General features: G+C 45.7%; 1 protein-coding gene across 1 annotated transcript in view; it reads right to left on the bottom strand.

Annotated features, from left to right (window-relative positions):
* The window catches only part of LOC124775979 (protein Wnt-10b-like), a 428,525-nt gene that overhangs the window by 395,611 nt on the left and 13,027 nt on the right, over positions 1-19,887 (bottom strand). Inside the window, exon 2 of the mRNA XM_047250820.1 lies at positions 2,047-2,291. Coding sequence (XP_047106776.1) covers positions 2,047-2,291 — 245 coding nt within the window. The remainder of the gene's footprint in view (positions 1-2,046; positions 2,292-19,887) is intronic.

Genomic DNA, 19,887 nt, shown 5'->3' with positions numbered 1-19,887 from the left:
CATTTTGAAACACAGCCATTATTGATGGTAACACAACCCACATGTCCCCCGTGAACGTGGCTTTCAGACACGCTTTGGCATATACTTGTCGGCTGGAATCTTGGGAGGAGTGCTTTTGAACTCTTATCAGACAGATTAAATGCCTCCCTGGATCACATATTTCATTGGAATACTTTGCCTGACGTTTTAGAAAATTTTCCACATGGTATTCGGTGACAGCTATCGATTCGGTATGATGGTACACCGTCACGATTTGGAATGAATGTGCATCACTATGTAAACGAAGATTTTCAAAGGGAAAGGATTAGTTGTACAAGTCCAATGTTCTGACCTCCACGTTCACCATCCATGGATGGACACGACCTAATAGTTCGCGTGCATGCCACTTTAGCAACGGTAGCTGCACCTGTGTTTGTGTAAGGTCCAGCAAAGTGTGTTCCAGCGAACGACGACGTGTTCGCAAATCCGGGATGGTCGCTTTGAACGTCTTCTCTTAAATGAACGTTGCTCGTACATGTACGTACCAGCTCTGTGAAGACAAGCCTGAACGTCACACGAACAGCATGTGCGTAGCTTCTAGTGCAGCCTACCTACTGTGTTTTTATACCTCATTGGATACCGACACTGTTACTGTACGCATTATTGTTTTCTATTGGCTTTATTTGTGTTATGGACGAAACAAAGTAATTATTTACGTTTGTAAGAAGTTTATGTTGTGTCTTAATGTTTAAAAAATTAAAAGTAACAGAAAGAAACAGATAAGATACTGCATTGTGGAGGTGTAAACTGGATGTAATTTCAGGCTTTATCTGAAAAAAAGAAAAATGTACAGCTTGAACGCGTCTCGAACGTCGGTAAGTCGCCGGCTTTACCTTTCTCATTGAGCTAATGGGACACGTCTGGCACAGGGCAGAATTAGTGGAACCTGTTCTTGGTCACGCTGGATGCATTTACAGCGTTGGAAGAGTCTCGTTTTTTAAAATTGCATTTCTATTAAACCTATCAGCGGCGCTGGGTTTTTCTAGGTACACTTTTGAACTGGGATGAGGAACCGCATCCCGACCGTCAAGTGTGGTATTTCTGCTTCACCCCATATATTGATATGATTCACAATGGACTAAATCCGCTATCTGGCCAAACTTGGGGGCTGAAACCCACGATCGTCATCCATACTCACAGCACCCTCAACCGACACATTCACATGGCGCATCGACCCTCACTCCCTCAGGTTTTAGAACGTTCTCCAAATTCTAGAGCGACATGCAAATCACCTCTTTTTTATTTCCTGGCACCATCTGCCATTCTTACACTATATTTATCCATTAAGTTATCACGTATCCTCCAACACCAAAATACTCGAGTACAAACTATCCTCGGGACACGTGTCCTGCTTCCGCACCTATATCAACACGTCCCATATTCCCTCCATCACCAAGTATTCCATTTCCTTTTCCAGATTATGAAGTCATTCCGGAGAACTACGCTTCCTATTCGATAATTCACCCTACTCCGTTGGTTTCCATCGTTTGTCAGACAAGCTGCGATCCTATTTGTTTCCTACCACCAGCATTCCATTTGTTTCCCATATACAAGCCCACATCTTTTCCACAATATCCTCTCCAATCCCACTACTTTATCCAGTCGTCACACCTTGTGTTGCTGGGTGGGCCCAGTAGAACTGAAAGGACGCGCTATACCAACATCACATCACTACTGTCAATATTATCAAAGTCATAATCAACATTTCATGTTAAAAATTCTGTTTGTCATTTAATCATTGCAACAAAAGGGGTAAAGCGTAAAAAGATGACCCTTGCCAGACCACCTCCACCAGCAAATATGCAAATAACGAGAAAATGAGAACCATACTGGGATGGTGTCTTCTGAAACGAGAATTTTTTCAGTATTCCTTTCGTCGTCTTGGTGGCAGTTACCAGACAGACCTACTTATTCACAGGTGTTTCTTGCATGTAGTCGATACATTAGATTCCGGAATGAATGAACAGCTGGTGACACTGTGAGTGCCAGGAACACGAGGTGACTCACCCCGCTGGAGCAGGACGCTGGCGTGCGGGTTGCGGTTCTTGGTGGCGAGCGAGGAGCAGTTCCAGCGGTGGTGTCGGAACTGGAACTGGCACTCCTGGACGGCGTGGTGCAGACCCTGGATGGCGACGCTGGTGGCGGCGGGCCGCCGTTGGCACACCTCCTGCTGCTCGCGCGTCAGACCCGCGAACGTGCGGCACACCTGCGCTCCCGCCGACTGCGCGCCCCCGGCTGGCTGCCACCAGCACCTGCGGCACACAGAAAGTTGCTTCTGAAACCTCTGTAGGCGTCCTTGTATTAACGTCTGGCACACCGCCTGCTTCTTACTATTCAGCTCGCGAACTTGCGGCACACCTGAAGACAAACCGACTGTAATCAGGTAGGGATGTTAGGTTGGGTTGGGTTGTTTGAGGGAAGAGGCCAAACGGCGAGGTCATCGGTCTCTTCAGATTAGGGAAGGATGGGGAAGGAGGTCAGGAATCGTTAGCGCTAGGATTTCACCCGGAACAAGTCCCGCCCCCTCACCCCCGGTTTTCCCGGTCTTTGTTCGGAGCCTGGGCATCGTTTCAGTTGACGCACGTGGATTACCGCGTTCGGCTGCACTTGGAGTGAATGTTTAAAAAGAATGTTCAAATGTGTGTGAAATCTTATGGTACTTAATTGCTATGGTCATCAGTCCCTAAGGACAAACACACACACCCAGGCTCGAGGGAGGACTCGAACCTCCGCCGGGACCAGCCGCACAGTCCATGACTGCAGCGCCTTAGACCGCTCGGCTAAGAGTGAATGTTAGATTAATATCTTGCTAGGTCTTAAATTTTGCCAGATACTTAAAAGACACGTTACAAAAAACGTGCACAATTGGCCTCAGCTGTGCCAGGTACTTCCACAGCAAACATAAGAGAAAAGAATTTAGCACTGAATTCCTTAAATACGAGAATTCAGTATTCAGATGAATAGCCTATGAAGAAACGTACTTCTATGTGAGAAAAAGCACCCAAAGCTACAACAGGAAAAACCTACCCTCAAAGAATAATTTGCTTGGAGAAAGAGGAACCACAGTATACTTGACACTTAAGTTTCAGAACTCAGGCTGTATATGTGAAACAAGCACCAACGTTCACTATACTTCCAGATGGCATCAAAATTACTTTGTTCTTGCTAGATCGATCCAAGCTGTTTTTGCGTATTATTCACTGCATAGTTTTCCTGAAAAATTTTAGGGGTGGAAGAAGAGCTAGCACAGCATCAAGGACGTTTTACAGCCGTGAAACACTGCAGCATTTATTTCCTCCATAACTACTCTGTGACAAACATACACATTATCATTATTATGTTTAAAAATGGTTTGAATGACATTTACGAAATTAATAAATCTTTTGGTTGAAAACAGACAGGTCAAAGAATAACGACAGATTATTTTCCTGAGACGTTTGTAACAGCAGATAGGACACTAATCACACAGAAACAGCCACAATTCTTTATAACCTCGTTTATAATGCGCAGGTATGGCATTGGAATAATTTATAAGTTAAAATTCACCCATTACCCATGCAAATACTAACGAAATATGGCATATAAGCAAATATTTTACTGCTTTCATTAGGCATTTCTACTTTATGGCATTCTTATGTTCTTTAATTTCCGTGAGCTACTATGAGGGCCTACATAAACAAAACGGCTTTCACTTGTTTCTATTGTTGTTGTTGTGGTCTTCAGTCCTGAGACTGGTTTGATGCAGCTCTCCATGCTACCCTATCCTGTGCAAGCTTCTTCATCTCCCAGTACCTACTGCAACCTACATCCTTCTGAATCTGCTTAGTGTATTGATCTCTTGGTCTCCCTCTACGATTTTTACCCTCCACGCTGCCCTCCAATGCTAAATTTGTGATCCCTTGATGCCTCAGAACATGTCCTACCAACCGATTCCTTCTTCTAGTCAAGTTATGCCACAAACTTCTCTTCTCCCCAATCCTATTCAATACCTCCTCATTAGCTACGTGATCTACCCACCTTATCTTCAGCATTCTTCTGTAGCACCACATTTCGAAAGCTTCTATTCTCTTCTTGTCCAAACTGGTTATCGTCCATGTTTCACTTCCATACATGGCTACACTCCATACAAATACTTTCAGAAACGACTTCCTGACACTTAAATCAATACTCGATGTTAACAAATTTCTCTTCTTCAGAAGCGATTTCCTTGCCATTGCCAGTCTACATTTTATATCCTCTCTACTTCGACCATCATCAGTTATTTTACTCCCTAAATAGCAATACTCCTTTACTACTTTAAGTGTCTCATTTCCTAATCTAATCCCCTCAGCATCACCCGATTTAATTTGACTACATTCCATTATCCTCGTTTTGCTTTTGTTGATGTTCATCTTATATCCTCCTTTCAAGACACTATCCATTCCGTTCAACTGCTCTTCCAAGTCCTTTGCTGTCTCTGACAGAATTACAATGTCATCGGCGAACCTCAAAGTTTTTACTTCTTCTCCATGAATTTTAATACCTACTCCGAATTTTTCTTTCGTTTCCTTTACTGCTTGCTCAATATACAGATTGAATAACATCGGGGAGAGGCTACAACCCTGTCTCTCTCCTTTCCCAACCACTGCTTCCCTTTCGTGCCCTTCGACTCTTATAACTGCCATCTGGTTTCTGTACAAATTGTAAATAGCCTTTCGCTCCCTGTATTTTACCCCTGCCACCTTCAGAATTTGAAAGAGAGTATTCCAGTTAACGTTGTCAAAAGCTTTCTCTAAGTCTACAAATGCTAGAAACGTAGGTTTGCCTTTTCTTAATATTTCTTCTAAGATAAGTCGTAAGGTTAGTATTGCCTCACGTGTTCCAACATTTCTACGGAATCCAAACTGATCTTTCCCGAGGTCCGCTTCTATCAGTTTTTCCATTCGTCTGTAAAGAATTCTATATAACGTTGATTTTAGACAACAGAGTTAGTCGACTGCATCCGTGGCTTTACTACCGACATGACAGATTCAAGACCATTGTTTTCGTAATATATGTTTGATCTGCTGTTTCCCTCAAATAAACGTATTATAATAAGAGAATTAGTTAATGAAGATTTGTCCTTATTGCCCTTAAATAACATCACGTTATTTTTTGTTTTCTATTGCTGGCGATGCTATCAATTCTCTATAAATACTTTTATTTCATTAATAATGCACATTCATATTATATTACTATCCAGAAAAACTTAAATTTCTTATCATAACTGAATCTCACCACAGTGTAACGTGTGGTGGACTGTGACGATAACAACGTTGATGTAGCTTCCAGTTTGTGGAACTGGCGGCTGTTTAGGGGAGGGCCTTACACTATGGATAGGCGTGGAGGGGGGTGAATGGGCATGACTTCTTCCGAGTGAAATCCTAGCGCTAAGGGCACGTAAGGAAGTCGGCCATACCCTTTCAAAGGTACCATCCCGACATTTCCCTGGAGCGATTTAGGCATATCACGGAAAACGTAAATCAGGATGGCCGGACGCGGGATTGAACCGTCGTCCTCCCGAATGCGAGCCCAGTGTGCTAGCCACTGGCCACCTCGCTCAGTGGGTAGGGATGTAAACTCACTGGATCAAAAAATCAGTCATCCCTAGAGAAATGATTACAAGCATCGTTTAATAGCGTGTAATTTCACGCCTGGACTTGATAACCGCCTGAAATGGTTAGAAGTGAGTGAACAAGGTTGTCAAGGTATGACGCAACCAGGTTAGCCACTCACCGAGGAATTGCGGGGATGCTGACGTCGGTGTCTTACCCATTGTTCCAGTCTATCGCACACTCGGGACTCAAGTCAGATGGTTTCCCAGTCCAGTCAAGATATATGTTGGAGTGTTCAGAAAACCAGCTGGATGAACTCTGCTTCTGTTGTCTTGAAAAATAGGACTATCAACAGTATACACGTCATGCAGATGTTGACTGAAAGGCAACACCTGATCATTCAGAATGTTTAAAACACGCTGATTCACGTTGCTGATCGCCTCAGTGTGTGGGCCATAAGAAAAGCATCCCCAAAACATCACAGACCCACTTCTGACTTGAACCTGATCTATCAAGTATACAGGGCGAAGTCTTTTATTTGGCCTTCGGTGCTCTCGACGATGTGCGTCATTTGCACATAGGCAACAACGTGATTCGCCAGACCACATTACGTTTCGCCGGTCCTCCGCTGCCCACGTTCGACGATTTCTAGCCCATTTCACACGGACAGATCTGTGCCTGTGGGAGCAATGTCCTCTTGTGAGGTGACCGGCTCCAGATGCTTGTTGCACGCAGTTTTCGTAACAATGTTTGCTTGCTAACAGGTGCGAATGGTCCTTCATTCACTGTCTACAGTAATTCCTATCGGGTTTGGAAGCGGTTTCGATTCACAACCGTGAATAGCGTTTCCGGTGTTTCTCAGTCAGGATGTTCTTCCGATCACAATTCAGAAGTCATATTTCTTGGCCACGCGTGTTGCACCACAGCTTGTAGACGTACTGAACAGTCCGACGTGAAACACCAAAAAATCCAGTAACTTCACACACCGTATGGTCATAGGCACGGCCAAACACGATTTACCCTTTCTGCCTCTCTGTAACGTCCTTACATCTACCCATGTTTACGTACAATGTCCGCTTGAAATATAAACGTCTCACTCATCATTACTGTCTTATGCTCACGTAAGGACAGGGCGCGCGCTGTCGAGCAAGTGACTCGATCGCCGCGCCATCAGTTAATGGCTTAACGATTCATCTGTGCGTGCACTCTGGGATGACTAATTTTTTGTGCTTTGAGCTAATCAGTGCGTACTCTCAAACTCGGTAAGAACATAGCAATGGCAGCAGCAAAGGTTTTCTTCAATCTATGAAAAAAGAGTACACACGGTGACCGAAACAAGGATGAGGTAAGTTGGTCAGCACCCACAAAGAAAGCTTCCTTCAGTAAAAGAGCTCCACTACTGTCAAATATTGTCGTGGACTTGAGAAAGGTTACGCATTTATAAAATTTGTTGAGGTATCGCACTTTAAGAGACGGCTGTTGTAAATAGAGCACTTAATGTTACACGGGAATTGCAGCTTCTTTGAGAACAGACTACGAACAGGTCCCGAAACATAGCACATAAATGGGATATGTTCGGTACAGACTTAAGGTGCTGTAAGAACTGCAAAATATTTGACCTTTATTGCTATAGGACCCAGAATCACACGTTTCTAGCAAAAAGCCCTTCAAAACTTGTTGATCTGCATGACGTGTTCCATTCTCATTCTGAATTAGAGGAAATGGGAGCACCAGAATCGTCCTTAACGCATAGCTAAGCTTGTGGTTGAAAGCAAGGACGATTTAGAATACTTATAGGGAGGAATAAACAATCTAATTAGCGCAGAAATTGGCATAACAGCAAAAACAGCGAAAATGAAGGTGAAGAATGGTGGAAAAGAGAATAACGCTTTGATTAACATAAAAGTTAGGGTCCACATAGCAGTGCAAGATAGGCGTATAATGGTGTTCTCTCATGAAGATAACGAGATTGTACAGTGTGAATATAAGAGAGGATTTCAAAACGTTAGTTCCATGTTATTGTGAGAGACCAAGTAACTTTTATTGAACTTGTGCTATTCCTCAAAGTGACACACATACATGACCCTGCTTTTCAACATTAAGTCTCTGTAAGCAAATTTCGGAAAGTTCTCCCAGTCATTCTGTTCCTGGACGATATAAATCCGCTCTGTGGTCACGGAGACATTCGAGAACCGCTGTGTGAACGTCCCTGTCCTCGGAAGTTCTCGCACTGCTGTGAAAGTTCCTCTATTGTCTGGTGACTATCAACTGTGGTTGACGTCGATGGCCTTCCTTGTCTGTCAGCATGAACCAAGTCTGTTTGGCCTTGGCCAAATTGTTGGCACCATTTCACCACGGCTTGAAGGGACACTGAGTTTGGCCTATACATGGACAGAATATCATGGTGAATTTGTGTGCAATATAGAGGTTTTGCCTACAAGAACCATACTGCTCGAGTAGCTCAATTAAGTATTACTTTTCCAGTTGCCACGTCATTTCACTTGTACAATGCGATTCACCTGTTATTCGTACCCCGGTAGAACTGTCCATGCAGGGAGTGCAGAACATGTACTCCTTTCTGACAATGTGACACTCTTCTTGTGCGATGGTCTTAGCGTTGGATGGCATTTATGACTTACCTTCCGAAATCCTTGCATAGCAACAAGGAGATCGGAAGCAGACAAGCACAAGCAAAGAAAGCGTTCTCCAATTACAAAAGACGCGCTTGGATAGAATTTCGTTATGTTATTGAAGTTGCCATTTCTGTTGGTATAAGTCTCGAGCATGGCTTAATATGGAAATGAAACGTGGACACTGAAAATCTTAAGTTGGGCTTGGCATTGTGATGATGAATCCAAAAAGGTCACTAGATTTGTATGGCGGCAGCTTGAATGAATGTCAGTTTCGCTCATTACATGAGATGTTATACGTCATAACAAGTAGATGGATATGTCACCTGACATACTTCAGCAATAGTGAGCAGATTTCAAAATGGTTCAAATGGCTCTGAGCACTATGGGACTTAACATCTGTGGTCATCAGTCCCCTAGAACTTAGAACTACTGAAACCTAACTAACCTAAGGACATCACACACATCCATGCCCGAGGCAGGATTCGAACCTGCGACCTAGCGATGACGCGGTTCCAGATTAAAGCGCCTAGAACCGCACGGCCACACCGGCCGGCTGAGCAGATTTGCCTATCAAAATGTACAGTATATAATGCAAACGGATGAAATCAATCCGATCGTATTAACACACCGAATCGAAATCCTGCATGTCAAGGAGCAAAAGGTGAAAAAGCTGCTGGAAGAAACGTTTTAGTTTGGGGGCAGTCGTGGGTGGCATCGCCATGGCCCACATACAACGAAAGGCTTCTAACAGGGTGTTGGTGACCCATGGCGAGAGGGAAAACAAGCGTGCCAGGCGATACATCGAGGGGAGCAGGCAACGGCCCAGTGCTGCTTGCGATGGAGAAATTATTTAGAAAACTGAATTGGGGAATTGCCAGATGGATGGAAAACAGACCAGCGATGCAGTTGATCACGTGAAAGGCCCGTGGTACGCTCATGATGTACATGTGTAACTTTTAGGCATCAGGAGCAGGTACAAAATGTCCGATTGGCTGAAGTAGACTCGGAAGGAGAAGAAGGAGCGATATTTCGAATCAGTTTAAAGGTAGGCCCTTTGCGATTAGCACGGTAGTTTCCACAAGGTGAAAGGAACGCTGCCATTGGTCTGAAGAAGGTGTGGTGTGAAACACGAAAGGACATAGGTGGGGGACAGTTTGCTACGAAAGACATAATACCGAAAACTTAGGGGACTCACTTCTGAACCAGCGCCAAGTGCAGAACAGGACACATCACGCTCCGTTTGACGCCATAAGAGGAATTCTGTGTGTACACTGTGTTCACTATGGCTGACGCTCAGCTAGAATTTGGCTGAAGAGTCATTGAGTTCAAATACTGGAGAAACGAAACAGCCACATAGTTAATTGTTCTTGCGAGAATTGTGAGGGCGTTGAAGCATACACGTTGTTCCATCTATGCACGTGTATATCGCCATATTTTCCAGACTAGGCATGAGTGCATGTTTTCTCACCTAACGAGAAACATAGGACAGTTTCAGCTGATAAAATCAGTAAAGATTTTGATTAGCTTTCTATAGGATTTTTAGAGGGCGAGAACAGCCATGCAGCTGACAGAACGTCGCAGCTAAAGGTAAATGTCGCTGGCAGAGGCGTAAAATGTTTGGATCACCAGCTCGAATCCACTGTGAACTCGAGGAACGTTGTGTAAGCTGCAGAGCGAAAATCTCATTCTGGAAACATCCCCCAGGCTGTGGCTAAGCCATGTCTCTCCATATCCTTTCTTCCAGGAGTGCTAGCTCTGCAAGGTTCGCAAAAGAGCTTCTGTGAAGTTTGGAAGGTGGGAGACGAGGTACTGGCGGAATTACAGCTGTGAGGTCGGGTCGTGAGTCGTGCTTGGGTAACTCAGCTGGTAGAGCACTTGCCCGCAAAAGCCTAAGGTCACGAGTTCGAGTCTCGGTCAGGCACACAGTTTTAATTTGCCAGGAAGTTTCATATCATCGCACGCTCTGCTGCAGAGTGAAAATCTCATTCTAAGAAAGGGACCGACGACGACTGAAAAGAATCGTTCCACGCAATCCTTCCGCAAAATGCTGCGGATTTCCGTGCTGGATCACCAGCAAGTGTCAGCCGGCGTACCATCCAACGAAGCATCATCGATATGGGCTTTCGGAGCTGAAGGCCCACTTATGTACCCTTGATGACGGCACTACACAAAGCTTTATGCCTCGCGTGGCCCGTCAACACCAACATTGGACTGTTGATGGCTGGAAACATATTGCCTGGTCGGACGAGTCTCGTTTCAAATTGTATCTCGCGGATGGACGTGTATGGGTATGGAGACAACCCCATGGATCCATGGACCCTGCGTGTCAGCAGAGGACTGTTCAAATTGGTGGAGGCTTATTAATGGTGCGTGTGCAGTTGGAGTGATATGGGACGCCCGATACCTCTAGATACGACTCTGACAGGTGACACTTACGTAAGCAGCCTGTCCGATCTCCTGTTGTTCAAATGGCTCTAAGCATCTAACTAACTTAAGGACATCACACACATCCATGCCCGAGGCAGGATTTCTAACCTGCGACCGTAGCAGCCGCGTGGTTCCGGCTCTGATCACTATGGGACTTAACATCTGAGGTCATCAGTCCCCTAGAACTTAGAACTACTTAAACATAACCAACCAAAGGACACCACACACATCCATGCCCGAGGCAGGATTCGAACCTGCGACCGTAGCGGTCGCACCGTTCCAGACTGAAGCGCCTAGAACCGCTCGGCCACAGTGGCCGGCCGTGGTTCCGGACTGAAACTGCTACAGAATGGCTGCAAGAGCACTCTTCTGAGTTTAATCACTTCCACTGGTCACCAGACTCCCCAGACATGAACATTAGTGGGCATACCTGGGATGCATTGCAACGTGCTGTTTAGAAGAGATCTTCAACCCCTCCTAATTTTACGGATTTATGACCAACGCTGGAGGATTCATGGTGTTAGTTCCCTCAAGCTCTACTTCAGACATTAATCGAGTCTATGTCACGTAGCGTTGCGTCACTTCTGCGTGCTCGCGGGGGCCCTGCACGATATTAGACAGGCGTACCAGTCTCTTTGGCACTTCAGTGTGTTATTCATGTTTTATATGCAGTTTTTAGTTACTAATGTAAGTTCGAGTCACAGTGATGTTAAAGAGACATGTAGCAGGAAGAATACGTCAACACTTTGCTTTCAAATGATTAACGTGGGTGTGCTGAAAGGTAATGCTTTCAATTTCTTTATTTGTGATCTATAACAGTTGTGATATTACCTATGACGCACATTACTCCGTCGACTTTTCCGCTTGTCTGGCGCAAGTTGCAACCCTCTGGCGCAAGAAGGCCCTGAAATGTAGCGTCTAACATTGCAGTGTAGAGTTTAACTATGTCGGTGAGTGAAAAACATTGTGCAGCAATCAAGTTTGTAACTGTTGTGGCGTAACAAGCTAGCTACGCCACACTGAGAAGGGAGCCGAAAGGCACGCGTACACACACGCCGACTGGCGTCAAGTCTGGAACAGGATAAGTAGTGAATTCTAATAAGAAAAGTATGCAGCTCCTCAAATACTTAACTTTATTCCATGTTGTGGTACATCGCTGTTGATAATACAAATCTCTTCAGATACGGTTAATGGCGCCTTGCTAGGTCGTAGCCATGGACTTAGCTGAAGGCTATTCTAACTGTCTCTCGGCTAATGAGCGATGCTTCGTCAGTGTAGTCGCTAGCAAAGTCGTCGTACAACTGGGGCGAGTGCTCGTCCGTATCTCGAGACCTGCCTTGTGGTGGCGCTCGGTCTGCGATCACACAGTGGCGACACGCGGGTCCGACATGTACTAAATGGACCGCGGCCGATTTAAGCTACCACCTAGCAAGTGTGGCGTCTGGCGGTGACACCACAGTAACCACAAGAAAAATTAGAGATTTAGTCCAAACGTGGAGTACCCTCTCCTTCACCATGGCAATGCCAGACCACTCACGAGCGCTGCGACCTCTGCAACAATCCGACGTCTTGTGTTGACTGTCATCGATAATTCTCCATGCAGTCCCGACTTGGCTCTGTCCGATTTTCATGTTTTTCCTAAACTTAAAGAACATCTTCGAGGACTTCACTTTGACAGTGATGAAGCGGTGCAAATAAAGGTGAAGTTGTGGCGCCGTCAACGATTTCGACCACTCTACAGTGACGTTATCAACAAACTGATATCTGGTTGGGAGATACGTGTTCGTAACCAGGGCGAAATAAAAATAAAGAAATAAAAACATAGACATGGAGAATAAAGATGCAGAATGTAAACGATGTTTGTTTAATTTAAAAAGCTTTAAGAGCTGTGACATAAAAAAATTGGAGCGATATTTTTCAGCACGCTTTCGTATTTACCACAGCATCTCTCTGTCCTTCTCTCTCTCTCTATGAGTGATACGCTAACACAAATACATAATTTTAGGATAGTTGAAGATCTTAGTTGGAATGTATCTTAATTTAACTTAAATACTTCTTTAATCCAGTTGCGGTTTGAAAGTTTGTTCACCACCTCGTATTTTACTAGAAGTAGTCAGATCACGTTGTTGTACATACGTGGATCAAATTTCACATACTAGCGGTTCTAGGCGCTCAGTCCGGAACCGCGCCACTGCTACGGTCGCAGGTTCGAATCCTGCCTCGGGCATGGATGTGTGTGATGTCCTTAGGTTAGTTAGGTTTCAGTAGTTCTAAGTTCTAGGGGACTGATGACCACAGATGTTAAGTCCCATAGTGCTCGGAGCCATTTGAACCATTTGAAATTTCACATAAATGTGTAGGCTATTCGTAAGATAAAGTCCGATCGACGGTGAAATGGAGACCACACCGATAATCCGATGAAGCTTTGCATTGATATGTTGGATAGTGTCTCCAGTATGCCCATCGGTCGCGTCACGTCGTTGGTTGGGTTGTTTGGGGGAGGAGACCAGACAGCGAGGTCATCGGTCTCATCGGATTAGGAAAGGACGGGGAAGGAAGTCGGCCGTGCCCTTTCAAAGGAACCATCCCGGCATTTTCCTGGAGCGATTTGGGGAAATCACGGGAAACCCAAATCAGGATGGCCAGACGCGGGATTGAACCGTCGTCCTCCCGAATGCGACGTCACGTCTTCTTTTCAGTTCTAAGCGCACTGTGAGCAACTAAAGATGTCTAGAAAATAGTGTATCCCACGTACTATGAGGTTTCGTCTGATTTGACGGATCCTACACAACGCAATTGTCGTGGATTTCTTCCTTCATGACAGTTCTCGGCCGCACACTGCAGGGGCAATAAGCGTTTGATCACCCACTCTACAGCTCTTACTTGCCTCCCTCTGACTTGTAGCTCTAGTCTCTTGGACTGCTGGCTACAAAGACAACATTTTGGCACAGACGACAAGTTGCAGATCAGCGTAGAGAACTGGGAGAAAGCACAGGCGGCTGCATTCTATGACGAGGGCATTGTAAAGTTGATACAATGCTGCGACAGATGTATAAGTCTGAGCGGCGACTATTTGGAGAAATAGCTGGAAGGTGTAGCTAACTTTTGCAAATGAAACGTTTTTGGTTTTCACTGTGGTTTCCATTTCGCGAGCGATCGGACTTTATTTTCCGAGTAGCCCTCGTACAATGGTGTCCAAAATTAAAACAACAAACGGAAATTACGCAAGATCGCATTTATTTTGCCGCAAAACGCTATAAACTAGTGACAGTAAAGTACGAACAATGTGTAGAACACAGAACGTAAGCAACTGCAACAAGCGTAACGGTAGACAAAAGTATTCTTCATCTTTTCCAACTGAAGGAGTTTGCGCACACATTGTGACAACTGGTTAATGTGCTCAGTATGTGGTGTGGCCACCTCTGGCAGCAGTACAGCCCTGACAACGCCTGGACATGCTGTGAAAAATGTCATCAATCTCACGTTGAGGCGATAAGGCCCATTCTGCTTGCAGAACTACTTCTTGGAGAGTGGGTAGTGGACACTGAAGTGATGCAATCCGTTTCCCTGATGCATTCCAGACAAGACCCGTGGGATTCAAATCGGGAGAGGGAGCAGGCCACACCAAGCGTGGAATGCCTTCCGTTTCCAAGAAAACATCAACCACCCATGCTCTATGAGGTTGAGCATTTTGTCCGTCAATACAAAGTCTGAGCCCACAGCATCTGACAATAACCGTACATGAGGTCCCAAGATCTCGTCACGACACTTGACAAATGTTAAAGTTTGCCGATTACCCGTACAGTTTTATAAAGAGGTGTCAGGGTGGTCATGATAATCTCTGCCCACACCAGTAGGGAACCTCTTCGGTATCGGTCTATCGGTCTCTTTCCATAATGTTTGGGTCCCGAAATCTTATAGGACTTAACTGCTAAGGTCATCAGTCCCTAAGCTTACACACCACTTAACCTAAAGTATCCTAAGGACAAACACACACACCCATGCCCGAGGGAGGACTCTAGCCTCCGCTGGGACCAGCCGGAACAATCTCCAGACTAGATCTGCACTCATCTGTAAAAAGAACATTGGCCCCCTGTTCGACCGTCCACATGGCTCTTTCTAGACATTCTCTTCTGTGAAGAGGCGTCAGACGTAAACATACAGCAGGTCTTCGACAGTAAAGGCCTCTCTGCCGAAGCCTTGTGTACACAATTTGCCTCGAAACAACATGTCCACGGAATGCTGCGAGGTCTGATGCCAGCTGGCGTGCAGTACTAAGCCGGTACCGTCGTGCCCTTACAGCCAAATAAGGCCCTCTCTTTCTGATGTCACACTTGTTCGGTCCTACTCTGGTCATCGTGTTTTGGTCTCTATAAACTGTCGCAGCATCCGATAAACAACAGAACGATTCACATTAAGCCATCGGGCCACATCAGTGTGCGACTTACGCGCTTCCATTCTTCCTGTGGCCCTCCACTGCAGAGGGACTGGTGGGCGTCTTCCCTGTGCCATACTGCACCGTCAGTGACAGTCTACGCAGCGATTGTTGTTGTGGGACTACACGGCAAATACTACCCCGTTTCATAGGTATCATGGCAACGGCCTTGCCGCAGTGGATACACCGATTCCCGTGAGATCAAATTGCTCTGAGCACTATGGGACTCAACATCTTATGTCATAAGTCCCCCAGAACTTAGAACTACTTAAACCTAACTAACCTAAGGACATCACACACACCCATGCCTGAGGCAGGATTCGAACCTGCGACCGTAGCAGTCCCGCGGTTCCGGACTGCAGCGCCAGAACCGCACGGCCACCGCGGCCAGCTCCCGTGAGATCACCGAAGTTGAGCGCTGTCGGGCGTGGTCGGCACTTGGATGGGTGACCATCCAGGCCGCCATGCGCTGTTGCCATGTTTCGGGTGCACTCGGCCTCGTGATGCCAATTGAGGAGCTACTCGACCGAATAGTAGCGGCTTCGGTCAAGAATACCATCATAACGACCGGGAGAGCGGTGTGCTGACCCCACGCCCCTCCTATCCGCATCCTCCACTGAGGATGACATGGCGGTCGGATGGTCCCGGTAGGCCACTCGTGGCCTGAAGACGGAGTGCTGGTTTTTTTTTTTTTTTTTTTTTTTCATAGGCATCATGACGTCACTATTGGCGCGGTTGTCCGTTGACCGAAATGCCATATTCCCTGCAAAACACAATCGTACGGACATGTGTTGATATTTTACTTGACTATATCGTGAAACAGCTGTTTGTTGCTTTAATTTTGGGCGCCAGTGTATTTTCAGGGCATTAAAACCGGAGACGTAATATGCTACGTGGCTCTAAGCACTATGGGACTTAACATCTATGGTCATCAGTCCCCTAGAACTTAGAACTACTTAAACCTAACTAACCTAAGGACATCACACACATCCATGCCCGAGGCAGGATTCGAACCTGTGACCGTAGCAGTCGCGCGGCTTAATATGCTACGTGCTCACAAAGTTATAGAGTGGCAGCTTTCAGAGCTTTAATGAAGTTTATGGACCAAGGGCTTCTGTCCGATTTGTGCGAACAGACGACGCTTCTGCAGGCCCTCGGCTGTATAGAGCTCTTGCAGAGGAGCCGGTATCCGCAAGTTCTGAGGAGAGGGAGGAGGATTAACTTCGCTCATTCACTGTGGGGCGTCCGCCGGGGAGTGTCTGCGTTTCCGTGGACTCAATTCGGGCGCGGCGCGGTGCGGCGTCGTTTGTTTTGCCGGGCCGGGCGTGTTGGCCCCCGGGGCCGCGGCCTGAGCCCTGATGACGCACGTAGGTTTACTCGGCGGGGCAGACGCAGATCAAAAGCGGGCCCGGCGCCTAATGACAGGTGCTGCTGAAAGCGCGGTCCGACCCGACCCGACTCGACCTGCGCTGGATTTCGCGCTCAAAGGGAACGTGCTGCTCCGCCTCGGGCCGTGTTACTGCGAAGGCAGACAGCGTGTGTGTTCCCGGCTCACAGCTCCGCTCAGAGCGCGCTGTCGCCTCGGTTTGTGTTCCACAGCGGCCTCAAAGTGAGTCCGGCGGGGAACAGCCCGACCTCGCTCCTCACAGTGACGTCGTTATGCTGCGACGCAGCTACTGTCACGAGCAATGTTGATGGCTTGACAGGCCATTACATGTATTCAGAAGTAGGATTTCTTTTCGTTTCCGCTCGTATGCGACCTGCAACAGTGCCTGCGTAGGTAGCTGCTGCTCTGGCAAAAGGCGTGTAGACGCTAGGCCAACGAACGACAGCTAATGGATTGTATCTCCCGAATGTTGACAGCCAACGCACTGACGTTCGGCCTCATCCTCACAAAACCAAAGGGCTGGGGGCAAGGAATTCGGTCACGTGGAATCTGAGCTGGCTCAAATAACTTGTCGAGGTTCCTCCCATTTCTTTTTTTTTTTTTTTTTTCTTAGCTATTTAAGTACTGCATTCTTAAACGTCAACGATTCACAAGTGAATTTTACCTCAGTTTGTAGAAGAGCCTTTGTCGACATGCTCCCACATGGTTCGGTGGAACTGCGGAGTCTTTTTGTTATGATATCGCTGACAGAGTGCTTCACACTCCGGGCTTTTCATCGAATTTATGTTTGTATTTTGCCTTAGAACTAGGGTGACCAGATGCAATTGTTTAAAAAGGAGGACAAACAGCTTCGAAACGGAGGACAAAGGAAGAAAAAATAAGACTCATCAAACGGGTCAACTGCAGATGAGGATACCACCCGTCAGCTTTGGACAAGTCACGTGACTGCCGGGAATTACTGGTAAAACTAGTAGTTAATTGTTATTGATGGTCAGGTGGTGGTTAACTGAGCAATATAAAAAAATTAAAACCCATCGGGACCATCCGACCGCCGTGTCATTCTCAGAGGAGGATGCAGATAGGAGGGGCGTGGAGTCAGCTGACCGCTCTCCCGGTCGTTATGATGGTATTCTTGATCGAAGCCGCTAGTATTCGGTCGAGTAGCTCCTCAATTGGCATCACGAGGCTGAGTGCACCCCGAAAAATAGCAACAGCGCATGGCGGCCTGGATGGTCACCCATCCATGTGCCGATCACGCACGGCAGCGCTTAACCTCGGTGATCTCACGGGAACAGGTCTATCCACTGCGGGAAGGCCGTTGCCGTTTTGTTATGTCAGCAACGCGGAATTGTTTACAAAGCGAAAAACGTAAGACCATTCACCTCCCTTCATTCGATGCACCACTACCAACATCTACAATTCAAGCAGCCGCTGACGACATGTAAACTGCACTTTAACCTTCCGAATACAAATAAATTGAATGACTATGAAACAATGAAATAAAACCATGACAGTTAATCTGTCGAGTTATTTCTTACCTTTATTGGCTACTGAGACGTACGTTCCAGCTCCACATATCTTATATTCCGCTTCAAAACGAAAATTTTAAGTAACTGATATTTGCATTCGCTTACAGGTAGATGAACGATAACGTCGACGTTCCTGGTGCCACCTACTAACACCGCCTTAGTGCGTGTTTATCACGAAGGCCGTGCCTATAGTTAAAGTATTTAACAAAAGGGCAATAGAACAGGATGAATTGTAAATATAATTGTATTACGCTCAACTTTGAGAAAAAGCCGGACACTGTAAAAATCCGCCCGGAGCCCGGACAAAGAGCTAAAAAGGAGGACATGTCCGGATTAATCCGGACGTCTGGTCACACTACTTAGAACGATCCGCGAGTAATATGTTTGTCCGGTATTTCTTTGTGATGAGGGTGCACGTGTGTGAAATGGGTTTCTTCAATGTGCTTGTTAGTTCAGCCATTTCAGTTTAACTTTTCTATGAATCAAAATTATTTTTTGGGTGTTTTCCTACTCCTCTAGTAATTTTTATTCGAGTAAGTCCATATTTAATCATGGTTTCTTTGGGGTTAGTGGACACATTGTGCTAAAGGATGTTTCACTGACGCTAAAGTCTGTCTGTAAGTTTCGTCATCGCTTGCTTGCCTCTAAAGTGAATTATCTTTGCATTAATTAACTTCATTGGGTTCCTTTCACGATCTAGTTCATGAATTTTTCTTGGATTTCTTTGGTCATCCAGCAGACGCCAAGTAAGATGTTCACACACAATAGGAAGTGGACATTATATTCTTCTTATACAACCATTTTCCTGTTGTGTCTATGAAGATAACTCAAGCGAGTTCGGAAGCACGTAAATGTACATTATCATTTTTGCTTTTATGTTGTGGCCTGACTAGCCCTCGCTGGTTGGCGGAGTGATTAGTCATTACAATGCCAGTAGCATGTTATTAACTACACCTGTCCGGTACACAGAGCATGGTCTATGCAATTATTTCTGTGCCTTAGATGAAAGTAGATTCGAGAGTGAACATTTAGGCAATGTTTACGTTCGTTCCTTCTTACCACACAGTCCACTCACACAGAATGTCTAGCGAAGACGTCCCTGATTTCAAAATTAAATATCTCGAAAACTAAGAATGATAGACAAGTGAAACATAAGGTATGTTTAATGTGAAAGCTGTAAGACTTTTATACAGAAGTAATATAGAAGTTTCGAAATACCGGTAGTTCGAAAAGTTACTAACGGACGGCGCTTTAAGCTGTATAGCTCATACAGTTTCAGTGTGCATAATTAAACTCTTCCTCTGCAAGCAGTCTTTGCAATCACGTCACAATATTTTCGTAATGTGCACCATTCGGAATGAGGAGGTGGTGCAAAAGAACAGTGAAATTAGCCACCACATCGTGTAATGTCTCAACGTAAGTGGTTCAGATGCCTCGTAGATCGCGAATTCAATCTCGTCCACCGTGGTGGGAAGGTTCCGGTAGACTCATTGTCCCCATGAGAAGTAGTCACAAGGAGTCAGATCCACATTTAGATCTACATCTACTTGGATACTCTGAAAATCACCCTTAAGTGCCTGGCACAGAGTTACAATAATGCTCATTATTCCTTTCTCGAACAGCGCAAGGAAAAAACGTACACCTGTATCTTATCGTGTTAGCTCTGATTTCCCTTACTTTATTATGATGATCGTTTCTCCTTATGGAGGTCGGCGCCAAGAATATACTTTCGCATTCGGAGGAGAACGTTGGTGACTGAAATTTGTGAGGAGATACCGCCACAACGAAAAATGCCTTTGTTTTAATCATGTCCACCCAAATCCTGTATTAAGTCAGTGACACTCTCCCTATTTCGCGATAGTGC

Source organism: Schistocerca piceifrons, chromosome 2 (assembly GCF_021461385.2).
Source record: "Schistocerca piceifrons isolate TAMUIC-IGC-003096 chromosome 2, iqSchPice1.1, whole genome shotgun sequence".
NCBI lineage: Eukaryota > Metazoa > Arthropoda > Insecta > Orthoptera > Acrididae > Schistocerca > Schistocerca piceifrons.
This window is presented reverse-complemented; position numbering and strand designations above follow the sequence as displayed.